The sequence below is a fragment of the Erinaceus europaeus genome, chromosome 14 (assembly GCF_950295315.1).
Source record: "Erinaceus europaeus chromosome 14, mEriEur2.1, whole genome shotgun sequence".
Lineage (NCBI taxonomy): Eukaryota > Metazoa > Chordata > Mammalia > Eulipotyphla > Erinaceidae > Erinaceus > Erinaceus europaeus.
In genome coordinates this window covers 6,082,305-6,100,758 of record NC_080175.1, presented here as the reverse complement: position 1 = coordinate 6,100,758, position 18,454 = coordinate 6,082,305, and the positions used below count along the sequence as shown (strand labels likewise).

At 50.0% G+C, this 18,454-nt stretch overlaps 2 protein-coding genes across 10 annotated transcripts in view; both read left to right on the top strand.

The window, feature by feature from the left end:
* Window positions 1-6,895, top strand: part of TACC2 (transforming acidic coiled-coil containing protein 2) — a 204,704-nt gene extending 197,809 nt beyond the window's left edge. For all 9 annotated transcript variants that reach the window (XM_060171129.1, XM_060171124.1, XM_060171125.1 and 6 more), the window contains 4 exons: window positions 1,847-2,007; window positions 2,637-2,743; window positions 3,003-3,123; window positions 6,339-6,895. In XM_060171129.1, coding sequence (XP_060027112.1) covers window positions 1,847-2,007; window positions 2,637-2,743; window positions 3,003-3,123; window positions 6,339-6,404 — 455 coding nt within the window. In that variant the 3' untranslated portion in view covers window positions 6,405-6,895. The remainder of the gene's footprint in view (window positions 1-1,846; window positions 2,008-2,636; window positions 2,744-3,002; window positions 3,124-6,338) is intronic.
* Window positions 6,896-12,046: 5,151 nt separating this feature from the next.
* The window catches only part of BTBD16 (BTB domain containing 16), a 61,075-nt gene continuing 54,667 nt past the window's right edge, over window positions 12,047-18,454 (top strand). Inside the window, exons 1-3 of the mRNA XM_060172232.1 lie at window positions 12,047-12,146; window positions 13,776-13,879; window positions 16,381-16,529. Coding sequence (XP_060028215.1) covers window positions 13,868-13,879; window positions 16,381-16,529 — 161 coding nt within the window. The 5' untranslated portion in view covers window positions 12,047-12,146; window positions 13,776-13,867. The remainder of the gene's footprint in view (window positions 12,147-13,775; window positions 13,880-16,380; window positions 16,530-18,454) is intronic.

The following is an 18,454-nucleotide window of genomic DNA, read 5'->3' as shown; positions in this document are numbered from 1 at the left end:
GAGTCGCTTCCCAGGCGGTGAAGCAGGTCTGCAGGTGTCTGTCTTTCTCCCTCTCTGTCTTCCCCATCTGTCTCCATTTCTTTCTGTCTAATCCAACAACAACGACACATCAATAACGACAACAGTAATAACTACAACAATAAAACAAGGGCAAAAAAAAGTGAATAAGTAAATAAATAAATATTTTAAAAAAAGAAGAAGTAGCAAACAAGTTAGTGACAGTTCTGGCTTTACTTGAGGCCATGCTCCCAGAGGGGGAGAAATGTTAGGGGAAGATGCCCAGAAGGCTCTGAACTCCAGTCCCATCAGGACCTGGAGTGAGAGAGAGATTAAAAAAAAAAAAAAAAAAAAGGGACATTCAGAAGTCTGGGGTCCTTTTCCTTACTATCATTTTTCTTTTTTCTTTCTGCCTTTTTTCCTATCCCCCTTCAGCGGCAGTGCAAGTCCACTGTTCCCCATGGGCTCTTTCCCTTTCAGTTTCAAATAGAAACTGGAGAGACAGGGAGAGGGAGAGGGAGAGGGAGAGGGAGAGAGAGAACAGCATCAGTCCACTGCTTGCTAAAGAAGCTTTGCCTTGGCTGTGGGCCTTGGGCTTTTGTCAGGATGAAGATTCCTTTTGCCGCTCACAGCCCTGCTCCGTGCTTGAATGCTGGGCATGGCTTCGCTGTGTAGATGAAGACACGTTCAAATTCTGACCCAACACAAACCTCACAGATGCACTTCCTGTTTGTACTTGCTGAGTCTTTTCCATCTGCTGCCAACAACCCAGTGGAATCACTGAGGTTGCATATTTATGATAGCGGAGAAATTGAGAGGAAAGGGAGAGGGGAGGCGCAGAAAGGGACATTTGCAGCACCGCTTACTGCTTTTGAAGCCTCCCCGGTGCAGATAGAGGCCAGACACTTGAACCCAGGTCCTTGGGCATCGTGAGGCACGTGCTCAACCAGGGGTGCCACAGCCCGGGCCCTCGGTGTAGATTGTGCAGGGATTTTAACGATACTCCTGCTTTGCTCACTGAGCCTGGCCTGTGCTATTTGCAGGACGCTGCCCTTCCTTCCCTTACCTGCAAGTGCTTCCTGGAACCAGGCTTTCCCCATGTCTCCACATTAGTACCTCTGCCAGGGGTCTCTCCCTGCAGAAGTCTGTGTGCTTCACTTTAAGAAAAAAAAAGAAAAAGAAAAAAAGATCTTTGGGGGCCAGGCGGTGGTGCACCAGGTTAAAGCACACAGTACGAAGTGAGTGCAAGGATCCTGGTTCTAGCCCCCGGCTCCGCACTTGCAGTGGGGTCGCTTCGTAAGCGGTGAAGCAGGTCTGCAGGTGTCTTTCTTTCTCCCTCTCTGTCACCCCCCCCCCCCCAGTTTCTCTCTGTCCTATCCAATAAAATGGGAAAAAATGGCCACCAGGAGCAGTGGATTCATAGTGCCAGCACCAAGCCCCAGCGATAACCCTGGAAGCAGGGGGAAAAAAAATAGTAAGAAAGAAAAGAAAAAAGACCTTCCTGAAAGGAGGCACGGGAAGGGGTGGAGGGTCCTTTGGATGATATGCTGGCGCCAGAATTACACTGGTGAGTTTTAGACACGTCCAGAGGTATGAAGCCTTATCTGCAAGATGGCAGAATATCATCCAAAAGCCATACATTAATAAAACAGTAAAAGAATTTAAATTTTGATTGGAAAAGTAAAAACGAAGGCCTCTTTAATCCAGTGGAAGAATCACAGCGGACCCTGGGTGTCGTCTCCTCTGGAGACTGAGTCCAGGTGGGCTCGGGGTGTGGCTGCATCCCGGCACTGAGGACCCCAGCACCCATCACAGGTCCCGTCACTGGGTGCCTTGTCTCTCCTGACAGAGGATGGGCAGAGGGAGAAGTCAGTGTCCCACCAGACGGTGCAGCAGCTGGTTCTGGAGAAGGAGCAAGCACTGGCCGACCTGAACTCCGTGGAGAAGTCTCTGGCTGATCTCTTCAGGCGGTACGAGAAGATGAAGGAGGTTCTAGAGGGCTTCCGGAAGGTGTGTGGGGAGGCCAGGGCAGAGCGGGAGGCTGGCGGCGTGGCCTGCAGGGGCTACGAGGGGCACAGAACATTCTAGAAGCCGTCCTTGCGGGCTGGGAGTCAGACTATAGAGTCGTGACTGCCTCAGAGTTCTGGTGTTGTTGTTTTTAAGACTTATTTATTTTTGATAGACATTGAGAGGGGCAAGGGGGGGACACGGAGAAGGACAGAGAAATGCCTGCGTCAACACTCATGAAACGTCCCCCCTGCAAGTGAGGAGGGGCTTGAACCAGGGTCCTTGCGCACTGTAACGTGTGCGCTCAACCAGGTGCGCTGGCGTTTATTTTTTAAAATGGCTCCAGGGAATGAACCCGAGACCTTTCGCTTGCGCAGTGCCGCCACTGAGCAGCCTCCCTGGCCCCATCTGTCCACTCTTTAGTTTAGAGAGAGGAGAGACCCCAGCACCCACCCCGCCCTTCTCCATGCAGCTCTACCCCTGCCATCCGTGGTGCTCTGTATGGTGCCAGGGTTTGAACCTAAGATCTCACACCCAGCAAGGCGTATGCTGTTCCGGGTGGGCGAGGCCCCCTGCCCGGTGCTCCCTCTCCATTTCTTCTTGCCTGCCTGTCCCCTTCCTCGCCGGGTCAGAATGAAGAGGTGCTGAAGAAATGTGCCCAGGAGTACCTGTCCCGGGTGAAGAAAGAGGAGCAGAGATACCAGGCCCTGAAGGTGCACGCGGAGGAGAAGCTGGACAGGTGACTGGCGGGTCCCCTCCCCAGGGCCCCGGCTGTGGGCTCCAGAAGGCTTTTCCCATGTGGCTTCCACCCTTTTTGATCAGTACACGACACCCGTAGTAACTTCTGAGGCACCCACTTTAACATCCCAGAGGTGGCGGGGATGGGGGAGGTTCTCCTGGGTTTCTATGTTCAGACCCCCTTCTGGTGGAAGCTGATGTTATGTGGCCCACCAGCCCTGGCAGTGGTGACTGAATCCCTCTGTCACCCCACACTGCAGGGCCAATGCCGAGATCGCCCAGGTCCGAGGCAAAGCCCAACAGGAGCAGGCCGCCTACCAGGCCAGCCTGCGGAAGGAGCAGCTTCGAGTGGACGCCCTGGAGAGGACGCTGGAGCAGAAGGTGACCACCCAGAGGGTCCCTGCAGTCTGGCAGGAGAGGGCCGGGGGTGGGGGACTGGTTCCTCTGCAGCCACCGGAGCTCTGGGGACAGAAACTGGAGGTCTGGGGACAGCCTGCACAGCAGAGTCACTTCCCAGGCCCACACCCCCTGGAAGGTGGGCAGTGCCAACCCCAGACCGGGCCCCTGCCTGCCTGGGTGTGAATGACCCTTTTCCACGGCTCTGTGTAAAGTCTGTGTCGGCTGTCAAATACTAAGTCCCCAGGGGACGCCCGGCCGAGTACTCCCTGCCTCCTGCCGCCCACTAGTATGAGTGCTGGCAGGTGTGTGTGTGAAGCTCCTGACCATGTCCCCAGACCTGAAGTCCCCTTCTGATGGGTTTGCTGAGCCCAAGGGGGTCCCCGGAGAGTCATGAGAGGCCCTGGTGGCCTGGAGTATCAGCAGTCTGACTAATAATCAGGTGGCATCCAGATCCCAGCTGCTGAAGTCTCTCTCTAAATAACGGGGGGAGTGGGGGAGGGCGGTAGCGCAGCGGGTTAAGCGCACGTGGCGTGAAGCGCAAGGACCGGCATAAGGATCTCGGTTCAAGCCCCCAGCTCCCCACCTGCAGGGGAGTCGCTTCACAGGCGGTGAAACAGGTAAAAAAAAAAAGGGGGGGGGTGGCAGGTGGTGATGCACCTGGTTGATATCACCACGTGCAAGGACCCGGGTTCAAGCCCCCAGTCCCCTCTTATGGAGGGAAAGCTTTGCAAGTGGTGACACAGTGCTGCGGGTGTCTGTCTCTCTGTCTCCATATCTATCTCCTCCTTCTCGATTTCTGGCTGTCTCTATCAAATAAGCAGACAATTAAAAAATATTTTAAGAGTTAAAAAAAACTTAAAAATGATCATCTGAAAGCATCAGCTCAGAACAACGAAAATGACAATAAAGATGAAGAAAGCAAAATAAAATAAAAGAGAAAGGACCAATTACTTCCACTGGCAACAGCAGAGATGGAGCCAGAGGGCGTTAGGCTAAGTGTGGTAAGCCGGACAGAGAAGGATAAGCACGGTATGATGGCACTGGCGTTGCGTGCAGAGGAGACAAATGAGCTACACAGAGACGGTCACGGAGTCGGGCAGGAGTGCGGCGGGTTAAGCGCACATGGCGCAAAGCACGAGGACCGGCTTAAGGATCCCGGTTTGAGTCCCCGGCTCCCCACCTGCAGGGGAGTCGCTTCACAGGTGGTAAAGCAGGTCTGCAGGTGTCTATCCTTCTCTCCCCCTCTCTGTCTTCCCCTCCTCTCTCCATTTCTCTCTGTCCTAACAACGACATCAATAACAACAACAATAAAAGGGCAACAAAAGGGAATAAATAAATTTTTTTTAAAGACAGTCATAAACTTGTGAACTATTAAGAAAAGATATAGTGGGCAGAGCAAGTAGCGTAGTGGTTCCGCAAACAGAATTTCATGCCTGAAGCTCCCACGTCTTGGGTTCAATCCGTAGCACCAACTGTAGGCCAGAGCTCAGCTGAGCAGGGCTCTCAGCTCTCTTTATCTCTATCTCTCTATCTTTCTCTCTATATCTCTCTCAGTGAAATAAAATAAAGTATGGATAAAATAAAGGAATCCAAATTTACTTATTAATGAGAAAGAGACAGACAATCACTCTGACCTATGCAGTGCCTGGGTTCAAACCTAAGACCTCGTGTACACAGTCCCAAGCTCTATCCAGTGCGCCACCTCCCCAGCCAACACCTTCCATCCTGATCATTTAATTCTCACAAAGACGAATGTTATTATCCCCATGTTGGATTGAAGAAAAAAAAAAAAAAAGCCAGAGCTCTGAGAACCTGTGGAGCCTGTCCAGTGTCACACCTCAGAGCAGGGGTGTATGCTGGGCCGTTTTTCTTGCCGTTTGAGATCATTGCAGGGATTACTATTAGACCATTCAGACCCAGAGGCCTAGATCCCCTAAAAAAAAAAAATGCCCAGTCGCCATTCTCATTGTCTTGATTTAAGAGATCTCTGGCCAGGGAGGTGGCTCAGTGATAGAGCCTGGGACTGCATGCCTAGTCTCTGCACACAATATGGGATACCAAGCCTGGGATACCAATATGCTGATCATTCGTAAAGAATAATAAGGTAGTTGATAAACGTGTGCACATGCGCTGTCTTACCACTCCCAGGCCACTTTTTTTTTCATTCAAGTAAGAGAGAGAGAAGGACAGCTACCACTGTGTTAGAGCCCCCCTGTGCCATGCTCCCTCCCACGTGGTGCAGGGCTGCAGACCTGGGCAGCACACATGGCAAGACATGTACTCTACCCAGGGACCCTCAGACCCCTTAACTAATGCTTGAACTTCCTTTTTTGGTCAAGAGACAGGGCAGCAGTCGCACACAAGACTTTGCATGTGAGAATTCTCAGTGTCTGTCCGCTGCAGCGCCGGGAACCAGAGATGAGCTGTTCTCTGGTCAGAAAAAATAATAATAATAATAGAATATAGCAAAAGCCAGGGTCAGGTGGGCACACTTGATTAAGCGCTCACATTACAATGCGCAGGGGCCAGGGTTCAAGCCCCCCAGTCCCCAATTGCCAGGGGAAAGCTTTAGGAATGATGAAACAGTGCTGCAGGCCTGTCTCTCCCCCCCCCCACCCTGCCCAGCTCTTTCAATTTCTGTCTCTATCCAAAATAAAAGTTTTTTTTTTTTTAAAGAATAAAACAAAAGCTTGTATTTCTAGTTAGTCGGGGCGGGGTGGGGGCAGGTAGTTCAGCAGGATGCAAGACTTGGCACAGCATATACTGGGAGCAGTGCTCTCGAGCTCGTTAAATAAACAGAGGGAGGGAGGGACGGGCAGTGTTGCACCTGGTAGAGCGCACATGCTATAATGCACAAGGACAGGGCTCAAGCCCTTAGTTCCTCTCGACCCCCTGCAGGGGGGAGAAGCTTCTGTAGTGGTGAAGCAGGGCTGATTTCTCTCTTGTCTCTGCTCAAGAAAACAGATTCTAGTGGTCCGGGAGGCGGTGCAGTGATAAGGCTTTGGACTCTCAAGCATGAGGTTCTGAGTTCGATCCCCGGCAACACATGTGCCAGAGTGATGTCTGGTTCTTTCTCTCTCATGAATAAATAAGTAAATTTAATCTTTAAAAAACAAAACAGATTCTAAAAAAAAAATAGAGGGGCATTAGCAATTTTATTTATCTATCTATCTATCTATTTTGGTCTTCACCTACAGAACAAAGAGATAGAAGAACTCACCAAGATCTGTGACGAGCTGATAGCCAAAATGGGCAAGAGCTAACTCCTGGCCGCATGTTTGGACTTGACCCTCTCGTGCCATACGGCCTGGCACCCAGCTGCCCGCGGCTTTGTCTGCACTACTGCATCTCCCCCGGTGAAGCTGGCCGGCTTGTGCACTGCACTGAGGAGACCGTCCCGATTCTTGCTATTGGTTCGCATTTTTTTCTTGGTTGCGTTCATAGCAAGTTGACCTCAGAGTTCCTGTATCAGGGAGACTGTCCGGTTCCGGTTCTTGAATCACAGATCCACGTCACTGACCTTGGCCCTCTTCTCTGTACGTGAGTCCCCAGGGTGAGCCGCTTCGGGATTTAATAGGATCATGTGTAGCTTGCACGGGGACTCTTGCCTTAAAGAGTATAAACTTGATCTGCATTTCTTGATTTGTTTTAAAGAAGAAGAAGAAGAAGAAGAAGAAGAAGAAAATGCATGTTTCAAATAAGACTCTCTATTGTAAATAATTAAAAAAAATTTTCCCCCTTCGGATCTTGGCAACACGTGTGGCTGTGAATTATTCTGGGAAGGGTTGAGTCTTGCCACGCCTTTGTGAAGTATCGTGGGATCTGGCCACTCAGGTTTCTCTGTCTGGGCTCATGTCTGGGTCCCCAGATTCAAATAACAGTTCCTTTGCTGCCCTGGCTCTGTGTCAGGTGGAGCTAATGAAAAATCCTGGTGCTTGGGGGCTGGGCGGTGGCACACCTGATTGAGCGAACATGCTACAATGATCAAGAGCCTGGGTTCAAGCCCCTGGTCCCCACCTGCAGAGGGAAAGCCTTTCAAGTGGTGAAGCAGGGCTGCAGGTGTCTCTCTGTCTACCTCTCTATCACCCCCTTCCCCTCTCAATTTCTGTCTTCATCCAATAAATGAAGATAATAAAAAAATAATACATTTTTTAAAATTCTGACACAAAACTTATTAAGTGGTGTGTGCTGATTTAACTTAGAAGTTTGTTTTTACAAAGCCTCTTTGATGTTGGGTAAGTCCATTGTTATTATTGTTGTTGTTGTTCAATGAAGTAGCAGGCTTTCTGGCTTCCTTTCTGTTGCCCCAGTGTCTGCAGATCCAGCCTGAAACTCTTTGGTAAAGAGCTCAGGCAAGGAGGGCAGTTGGGGGTTGGGGGATGGCAGCAGTGAGGCTACATTAGAGATGGATCAGTGCGTCTGATGTTAGATTCTTTTATGGCTCCTAGCCTCAGGACCTCAGGTAGAAAGGTGGACCAGAAGAGAGTCAGGGTGGGAGGCGTCTCTGACTCCTAGGCCTGTTAGATTCTTTTATGGCTCCTAGCCTCAGGACCCCAGGTAGAAAGGTGGACCAGAAAAGAGTCAGGGTAGGATGTGTCTCTGAGTCCTAGGCCTGCCTTGCAAATCTGCACTCACTTGGCTGCTTAGAACAACAGGCAGTTAACCTCTGGTCAGTTCTAAAGTCCAAAAGGAAAGTGTTGGCAGGCTTGGTCCCTGCACCCCCTGGATGGATGGTCTAGGAGGGATTCCGCATGCCCAGGCCGCCCTCCCTCTCAGCTCCCAGTGGTGGGCCTCAGAGTCCTTGGCTCATGGCCACATCACTAGTCCCTGCCTCTGTTTTCCTAGAGCCTCCACACTGTCAGCCATCTCCCTTCTGTTAGGAAGCCACCAGTCATTAGATTAAGGGGATGAACTCATCTTCACATCCTCAGTGGTACCTGCAAAGACTGTTTCCAAGTGAGGCCACATCCACAGTCAGGATGCAGACACAGCTTTGGGGGCGGAGGGGGATGTGAGGGGAAGAAGCTTGTGCAGGAGGCGCAAGGCTTGTCGGGTCACACCGCTAATCAGGACCAGAGGCAGGATTGGAGTCTAGGCTCACTTCATTGTACCCCAGTGTCTTCCCACATGAGTGACTGGATGAAGCCAGCTGGTGACTGTGCTCAGAAGGTTGGCTATGAGCCATGACAGCTTCTGCTCTTGAAAATATGACTCCTGGAAGCCAAGCAGTAGAGCAGCGGGTTAAGCGCACGTGGTGCAAAGCGCAAGGACTGGCTTAAGGATCCCGGCTCGAGCCCTGGCTCCCCACCTGCAGGGGGATTGATTCAGAGGCGGTGAAGCAGGTCTGCAGGTGTCTGTCTTTCCCTCCCCTCTCTGTCTTCCCCTCCTCTCTCCATTTCTCTCTGTCCTATCCAACAACAATAACAGCAATAGCAACAACCATGGAAGAAACAGACTCCAGGAGCAGTAGATTCACAGTGCAAGCACCAAGTCCTAGTGATAACCCTGGAGGAAAAAAGAAAAAGAGAAATAAGTAAAGAGAGAAAGGAAAGGAAAAGGAAAGAGAGAAGAAGAGAAAAAATGATGATTCCTGTGGACTCCATGGGTAACTGCACTTCGCACCCAAGACTCATGCCTCAGGCTGTTCCCATTTACCTGTCTCCTACTCTGGCTCTCAGCTCAGTCCCCACAAGTTCTCCAGAGGATGGATGTGCAGAGGGTTTGGGGGATGGAGGGAAAACCCTGAACCCTGCACTCAGACTCCCAGAGGGGGTGATCCTCACATCCTAGAAACTGCAATGGTATCCAGAGAGGCTTTTCTTCAGTGGTCACCAGAGGGCGCTCGAGAGCTGCTCTGAGGTGGTGAGGCTTCCCTAGACCTGTGCAGGGGCAGAGGCGACAGCATCAAGGTTCTGCAGAGATGCTCCTGCCTGAGTCTCCAGAGTCCCAGGTTCAATCCTCCACGCCACCATCAGCTAGAACTAAGCAGCGCTCTGGTAAACAAACAAACAAACAAACAAGCAGGAAATGCAGATGGTACCAGACAGTGCTGTTCAAACTCCAAGTGAAGTTGGACATGGGGTCTCCACTTTCCAGAGACGGGCTGCTAAGAAACCTTGGAGAATCTTCCAGTAGATGGAACAGCAAAGGTATCTGAGATGAGACTGTGACTCCCACAGAAGCATGAGCACACATGAATGAGCACACCTGCGTCCGTGCACACTGTCTCACGCACAAACATGGACACACATGTTCATGCACACTGCTGCTCCCTGTGTCGAGGCGGAGTGCTGGGTCAGCTCCGACCATCTATTTGTCTTTTCCAAATGTTTGCCGGACACTTCCTGAGGGTCAGTTTGGTAACTGAGCTCTGTGGACACAGAGGGGGTTAATACACGAGGAAAACAGTCCACAGTAGCTCCCCAGCCCTGCAGAGCCAGGATATGGTGACAGGAGAGGGGGTCCCAGTCTTGAAGGTGAGGAGGTACATAGTTCCTCACCGAGCCTCATTTGCACAGAACTCGATGGCTTCTGATCTCTTCCTTCCTTTCTCTTTCTTTTTGCCACCAGGAATATGACTGGGTCTCAGTGCCTGCATGACTCCACCACTCCAAGTGACCATTTTCCTTCCCTTTAGATAGAAGGGGAGGGGAGAGGCAGAGCAAGAGAGACAGTGCACACCTCTCCCTCACTTTCCCTCACTTGTGAAACTTGCTCCTTGCAGGCGCTCCCATGTATTGTCCCAGAGTCTGAGCCTGGGTCCTCACACACGGCAACATGTGTGTTCTAAGTGTGAGCCACCAGCCAGCCAGACTTTCCTGTTTCTAGAACACAGTCATAAGCAGGTAGAGTGGTGGCTGGCTTTCCTTTGTACATGACCGGGAGCGGCTGTGTACCAGGTGCTGAGGAAGCCGTATCCCAGCTGTACCAGCTGCCCTGGCCTGGGGCTCCTCCCTGTAGCTGAGTTTTTCAGAGCCCAGAGCTGGGAGCCCTGGACTGCTGGGGACCCAGATTCTAGGGCCTGCCAGGTGCTTCTCTGGTGACTTTCCACTTTCCTGATTAAAAGTTTAAAATACTGGGGCGGGGGGACCCCTATGAGCAATACTTAAGAGTTGGTGGTGGAAGCATTTAACAATGGAATAGAATCACTAATTTGAGTCTTATAAACCCAAAAAAATAGGGGCCAGGTGGTGGCACACCTGACTAAGCACTTACGTCACAGTGTGTAGATAACAGATGTAAGCCCCTGGTCCCCACCTGCAGGGAGAAAGCTTCACAAGTGGTGAAGCAGCTCTGCAGGTCTCTCTCTCTCTCTCCTTATCTCTCCCGCTCTTCTCAATTTCTCTCTGTCTCTGTTCAATAAGTAAATAAATAATATTTAATATATATATATATATATATATATATATATATATAGTCACAGGACATATGGAATGAACAAAGACTATAGGGGCTGGGTGGTGGTGCACCTAGTTGAGCGCTTATGTTACAATGCACAAGGACCTGGGTTCAAGCCCCTGGCCCCTACGTATAAGGGGAAAACTTTGCAAGTGATGAAGCAGTGCTGTAGGTCTCTCTCTCTTTCTCTCTCTCTGTCTCACCTTTCCCTCTCAATTTCTGGCTGGCTCTATGCAATAAATAAATAAAGATAATAAAAATGTTTTTTAAAAAAAATACTATAAAGTGTTCTTTGGGATTAAATGGACGGAACTGACAGATTATGATTAGTGAAGTTAGTAAGAAAGTGGTGGACAACTATGGGGTGATTTCACTCATAGGTGGGATATAGAGAATTGAAACGTGAACTTGAAAAAGAAAAAAAATATCTATATAGTCTCCTATATCTATGATCTTGGGAGAAGTATGGTGGTTACTGCTGGAGGGGGAAGGGGCACAGAACTTTGGTGGTGGGATCAGTGTGGAATTAAAACCCTATTATCACAGAATCTTGTAAATCACTGTTAAGTCACTAATGAAAATAAAAATACATAAAAAGATTCTGGGGGGGGTCGGGCGGTGGCACAGCGGGTTAAACGCACGTGGCGCAAAGCACAAGGACCGGCCTAAGGATCCCGGTTCACGCCCCGGCTCCCCACCTGCAGGGGAGTCGCTTCACAGGCGGTGAAGCAGGTCTGCAGGTGTCTGTCTTTCTCTCCCCCTTCTCTGTCTTCCCCTCCTCTCTCCATTTCTCTCTGTCCTATCCAACAACGAACAACATCAACAATGGTAATAATAATAACCACAACGAGGCGGCAACAAAAGGGGGAAAAAATGGCCTCCAGGAGCGGAGGATTCATGGTGCAGGCACCCAGCCCAGCAATAACCCTGGAGGAAAAAAAAAAAGATTCTTGGGTCTGACAGATGCAACTGCTCCTCTCCTCACTGCAGTTCTACAAACCACATAGGCAGGGGGTTAGATAGCATAATGGTCATGCAGAGAGACCCTCGTGCTTATTGAACCTGATGTCCCAGGTTCAAGTCCATGGACCGCTGTAAGCCAGAGCTGAGTAAAGTAATAATCGAGTAAAATAATAACAGTAATAATGAAATTTAAAAAAATCAATCAGCAGACAAATCGGCCAGTACAGCTTGTCATCACGCAAAACCCACCTGGTTTTATCTAAATATTTTTAGGAAAACATTGCTGGACATTGGTGCTCAAAATAGAGGCCTCCTCCCGGTGCCCAAACTGGGAGGGCATCCCGAACCTTCTTCTAGTCCACTCTTGTCCCTGAACTGGCAGGACCAGGGGCAAGAAGGATGCCTGGGGCACCCACCTGAGTCTCTGAGGCGCCCTCTAACCTCTGCGACTGTAGGACCCGACACTCTACCCCGTTCCAAACAGGCCAGGAACCGGAAGTGCTCGGGACCGGAAGTGCTCGGGACCGGAAGTGCTCAGAACCACCTTCCAGGTTGTCATGGCGCCCACAACTAGCTCTGGACACCCAAGGCTAACTCCGTTGCCAAAGCGTCTGACCCAGAAGAAGAAGGAGGGAGCCCCAGAGGTAGTGTGCACGCACACTCGGGCTTCGGTTCCAGAAACAGGCCAGCCCCTGGCACCCCTCTAGTCGCGAGACCAGTGCAGGGACAGAGGCGCTTCAGAACAGTGCTTATCACCCTGTTCGATGCCGGAGGGGCGGCCACTGCTGGACTGAGCTCCATCTGGCCCGGGGGTGGGGGGGGCGAGGGGGAATTGTGGGGGTTCCGGCTGGGGCCCCGAAGGACTTGATATATCCAAGGAGCCCCCCCAAGGAGCAGAGTATGTAACCTGCTTTGGGATCCCATCATTTTGATAAATGGTAAAACTCACGGTTCTGTCCTCTTGTGTTTTATGTGAGTCACCTGCCCTGGACCAGGAGTAGATGATTGTCACTCACTAAACGAGCCTTTAAAAAAAAAAAAAAGTCTTAATCTGACAACCCACACACAAGGCTTGTTCCTTTTTCTCTCTCTCTCTCTCTCTCTCTCTGGCAGAATATAGATTTCTTTACACATATTCATTAATGAGCTGGACTGGGCAGTGATGAGCGAGCCCACACATTGCCCTGCACAAGGACCTGGTTCAAGCTCCTGATCCCCACCTGTAGAGGGAAATGTTCTTGAGCAGTGAAGCAGTGCTGCAGGTCTCTCTGTCTCTCTCTACACTCATTCTCTTTATTTCCCCCTCTCCTCTCAATTTCTCTCTCATATAAATATACGAAAAAGTAAAATAAAGCAAAAATAGATGATTAATGAGAGACAGAGCCAAAACATTTGCAGTGCCAGGGGTCTAACTTGCTATGTTTGTGAGTCCTGTGCTCTACTGCTCTGCCATCTCCAGGTCAAAAAATACAGATTCTTTTTTTAATTTTTTTTTCATTTTATTTAGTATTGGATAGAGACAGCAATAAAGAGAGAAGGGGGAGAGAGACAGACCCCTGCAACTCTACTTCACCACTCATAAAGCTTTCCCCCTGCAACTGGGAACGAAGGGCTTGAACCTGGGTCCTTGCACACTGTAGTGTGTGTGCTTAACTAGGTGTGCCACTGCCTGGCACTACGAATCCACTGCTCCTCGTAACCACTTTTCCCATTGTTGTTGTTGCTGTTCTTATTGCTATTGTTATTGGATAGGACAGAGAGAAATGGAGAGAGGAGGGGAAGACAGAGAGGGAGAGAAATACAGACACCTGCAGACCTGCTTCACCGCTTGTGAAGTGACCCCCCTGCAGGTGAGGGGCTGGGGGCTCGAACTGGGATCCTTCATTTCCACTATGCACGCTTAACCCAGTGCACCACTGCCCAAGAGCCTCCCGGAATACAGATTCTTTAGGAAAGTTTCCTCCGTAATATTTTGAAAAGACCCTTCACAAAAGTTTTGAAAATTAAAGCTTTGAAAAGAAAAAAAAAGTGCAACGTATTAATGGTTGCATTGCTGTGTAGAGGGTGTGAGACGGTGGAGGTGCAAAGCAAGGAGGCCAGAGGTGGGCACAGTGGCCGGACTCAGTTGTCTTTGTTCTTGTTTGGGGGGAGGGGTCCCCACACATGGTGGTACAGGATCTTGACACTTTGGTGGTGTCATACTTTGAAGAGGTGTGAGAAAGAACATCCCCCTAACCTATACAATGACACAGATCACTGTTATCTCTATTAAGAAAAAAAGGAAGAAGAAAAATTGGACTGTCTGTCTTTTGTCTCCTAAGACCTCTTCCTCCCAGTTGTGTGATCTCCATCATCATTCAGAGAAATGCTGAAACCGGTGAGTCTCCCCAAGGGGCAGGTGAGGCCCAGACCACCCTCTGCAGTGGCAGAGCCAAGTTTCCACAAGGGTGCGTTCCTGCAGCCCTGAGTACCTCCACCTCCATGTGCTGACTCCGTGGGGCCGAACAGGTCACAGCCTCTCTGCCTGAGCCCAGCAGGGCCTCACTCATGTGCAGTATCGCTGAGTGACCCTCCCCCAGGTCTGGCATCTCTTACTCCGTGGACTCAGGAGAGAGAGAGCAGGAAGAGAAAGAGGAGATGCCAAAGCGCCACTCCACTGTCCACGGAGCTGCCTTGGTGCTGCCCATGATGGTGCCACATGGCGCTAGGGCTCCACCCAGGGCCTCACCCATGAGGAAATGTTTGCTTTATCCACTGAGTTTCGGGGTATCTCTCTCCTTCTCCGGCAGGGTGTCCTCCAGGGGAAAGGTAACGGGCTGGTTCTTTCTCGCTCACGACAGGAGTGACACGAAGTAAAAGACACCAGGGGACTCTTGGCGTGCCTAGAATCTGAGACCTTAGAATCCCAGAATCCTAGAGTCCGTTTATTAGCAAAGTGGACATGAGTTAAATAGAAAAGCAATGAAGTTAATTATTGTTGAAATATGACAGAAATTACAAGTTTCTTAACAGTCAGCATGCCCCTAAGGTAGGGGGTTGGTATGACAGGAATTGATGAGACATAAGACAGTTATTCTCCATAACACAAGCAACTTAATTATCCAAAGGTATTTGAGAGAAGCACAGGGGTTAAACCTGTAGGGTGAGACAGAAAGAAGATGGATATCAAAAGGCCATATAATTTGGAATTTCTCTTGTCTGGGGTCTGAGGTGTGTAATGAAGTGTGTGATAAGGTGTGTTCTTCTGTGATCAGAAGGTGACTTTGAATAAGTGAATCTGTGGCCATGTGGCCTGCAGTTAATGGAGGGAAGTACTGGGCTATCTGTGGGCCTGAGAGTCAAGAAGGAAAGAACCAAATCTGAGTTTCCCCCCTTATGCTCACTTCGGTTGAGAGAGACTTACCAAGAGGTTATCTTCTCAGACCTCCATCCAAAGATGGGGGTGGTTCTCCCTAAGCTCTATCAGGCTCACACATGTTCCCAACAACTGAGCAATTTCCAGGCCCCAATAAATACATCTTTAAAAAAAATGCGTAAAGATCCCAGTTCGAGCCCCCGGTTCCCCACCGGCAGGGGAGTCACTTCACAGATGGTGAAGCAGGTCTGGCAGGTGTCAAAAAAAAAAAAAAATAGGGACCGGGTGGTGGTGTACATGGTTGAGTGCATATGTTACAATGCACAAGGATCCAGATTAAGCCCCCGGGCCCCGCCTGCAAGAGGGAAGCTTCACAAGTGCTTGGAGCAGTGCTGCAGATCTCTCTCTCTCCCTCTGTATCTCCCCCTTCCCTTATCGATTTCAGTCTGACTCTATCCAATAAATAAAATTAATAAATACAATATTTTCAAAAGAAATCCCCGAGGGCAGGAATAAAAACGGGACCAGTGAGATAGCCCGTGTGGACAGTGTGTTACTTAACCAGCTGTGTGACCCAGGTTCAAGCCCAGCCCCCACCTCACTGAAGGAAGCTTTGGTGACCGTGCTTTCTTTAACTCCTTCTGATTGTCTCTAGAAAAATAAATAAGGGGTCATGCGGTGGCACACCTGATGGAGTGCACGTATTACAGTGCTCAAGGGTCCAGGTTCAAACCCCTGGTCCCCACCTGAAGGGGCAAAGCTTCATAAGTAGTGAAGCAGTGCCTCAGTTGTCTCTCTTTCTCTCTCCCTCTCTTTATATATATATTTTATTTTATTTTATTATTTATTTATTCCCTTTTGTTGCCCTTGTTGTTTTATTGTTGTAGTTATTGTTGTTATTGGATAAGACAGAGAGAAATGGAGAGAGGAGAGGAAGACAGAGAGGGGGAGAGAAAGACAGACACCTGCAGACCTGCTTCACCGCTTGTGAAGTGACTCCCCTGCAGGTGGGGAGCTGGGGGCTCGAACCGGGATCCTTATGCCGGTCCTTGCACTTTGCGCCACCTGCGGCTTAACCTGCTGCGCTACCGCCCGACTCCCTTCTCTCCCTCTCTTTCCCCTTCCTCTCAGTTCCTCTCGGTCTAGCCAATAAATAAATAAAAACATTTAAACCAAAATAGGGCTGAGGAGGCAGTATATTGGTTGTGCGAGATTTTCACGCATGAGCCTCTGATGCCCCAGGTTCAATCTCCAGCAGCACCAGAAACCAGAGCCTAGCAGTGTTCTGGTAAAAAAAGAAAAAAGAAACGGGGCGAAATACATCAGTGTTGGTGGAGGGTGTGGTTTGTCGACATGGGTCACAGGCAGGGAGACGGGAAACTGGACATGGGACAATGACAGTCTCGTAAATGACGTTAGCCTCCCGTACAGTGACTGAATATAAGTAAGAGCTGTGCTGACTGTCTCTCTGTTGTACGACTGACCAAGTGTGAAGGCTGACATCCTCTCTGTCTCCCTCGCAGCACAAAGGCCGCATGGAGCGCCGCATCATCGGCTCCACCAACCGCTGGCACTTCCCCAAAGAGCCTTTCCCGGGGGACCTGCTGGCTCTCCCCCAGGAGTGCAAGGCTTTGAGCATAGATGTCGATGAAATTCTGGAGAACCCAGAGAGGTAGGGAGATTGAAGAAGGGCCCAAGGGGGAGGCCAGACACACCCAAGTGGCTGTGGTTCCCAGACGCCTTTGGGAGGAAGGCCGTGTTAGCTGCCCTGTGAGGGTGGCTGCTTCCGCCCGGGGTGTCTGCCCTGCAAAAACTCCTTTCTGGATCTTCCTTTGTCTCATGAGCCTTAGTGGGGTCTTAGTGGGGTTCTTGTTTATTTTTCTTTTCTTGTGGTGGATGACTTTTCTAGCTAGAAAGAGAAAGACAGACACAGAGAGATAGAGAGAATGAGTCAGCGAAAGGCTCATTTGGATAGTGACTGACTTCAGCCCCCACCACTAAAGGGAATTTGGGGGCTGTGGTCACTCATTTTCTTTTTTTTATTATTATTTTTATATTTATTTATTTTCCCTTTTGTTGCACTTGTCTTTTTGTTGTTGTTGTAGTTATTGTTTTTGTCATTGTTAGATAGGACAGAGAGAAATGGAGAGAGAAGGGGAAGACAGAGGGGGAGAGAAAGACGCCTGTAGACTTGCTTCAGCATCTGTGAAGCGACTCCCCTGCAGGTGGGGAGCCAAGGGTTCGAACCCGGATCCTTGCACCAGGTGTGCTTAACCTGCTGCGCTACCACCCAACTCCCAATCTCTCATTTTCTCCTCCCCCCATTTTCTCTGTCTAAAAATAAAATCAAATAAATAGAAAAGCCAGAGAAACAGAAAGAGAGAGAGAGAGAGAGTGACACCATTGCAGTGAGCTTTCTCCAGTACGGAGGAGAGGGGCTGGGTTTGAACCTGGGTCATGCTCATGGCAACACAGCACACAGACCAGCTGAGCTACTCTGCCGGCTCTCCTGACAGGGATTCAGCCATGTGGTTACCACCAGACTTGTTGGCAAACACACTTAGTCTGGCATCACCTGAACCTTTCTCACAGATGCCCACGTCCAACCGACTGGCTGCCCCGCCCCCACTAAGCTTCTGAGTTGTTGACCCTCCTTGGGGGCACAGAGCTGGACCCGGACGCAGAAGAAACATTTCCCTTCTTCTCGGCACTGTGCACCCAGCTCAATGCCACTGCCCCACATACACACACACATATACACACCAGGCGCACACATTCAAATCTTCTGGGTCCAGGCATCGCCTGCACAGAGGAGCTCCTGGCTTCCTCTCTGGATGTCCTCAGCCCTGCCTCAGTCTCCCCACCCCGCTGTGAGTACTTCCAAACCTTCTGCACCCAGAGGCTAAGTTCTCTGGTGGCTAAAGTTCAGAAGAGCCCAGTGCCGAGTTGATCTTTGGAGCCTTGGCTATTTATTCTCTCTGTTCTTATTTATTTATTAAAAGATGTATTGGGAGTTGGGCAGTAGCGCAATGGGTTAAGCGCACATGGCGCAAAGCTCAAGGACTGGAGTAAGGATCCTGGTTTGAGCCCCCAGCTTCCCACCTGCAGGGGAGTCGCTTCACAAGCGGTGAAGCAGGTCTGCAGGTGTCTTTCTCTCCCCATCTCTGTCTTCCCCTCCTCTCTCCATTTCTCTCTGTCCTATCCAACAATGATGACATCAATAACAACAACAACAATAACAGTGCTGTTAACAGTACTTCCATGTGGGGTCAGGGTTCAAACCCAGATTCCTGAGCATTACATTGGAAGGCTGATTCTTCTGGCTGAGCTGGAGAGAGGAGAGAGGGAGAAAGAGAGAGAGGAAAGGGAGAAAGAGAGAGAGAGAGAGGAGAGGGAGAATGAGAGAGAGAGAGTGAGAGCAAGAGCAAGTGTTAAGGCACTGTTCGACCATCTATAGAATTCCTTTTGGAGGCATCCATGCTGCTCCTCTGTGGTAGCAGGGATTGAACTCAAGGCCTCATAATAAGGCATGTGCTCTCTGCACTGAGCTATCTCCCACCCCGTTCTCAGCAGCAGTTTGGTAGTGGTTCTAGTCAT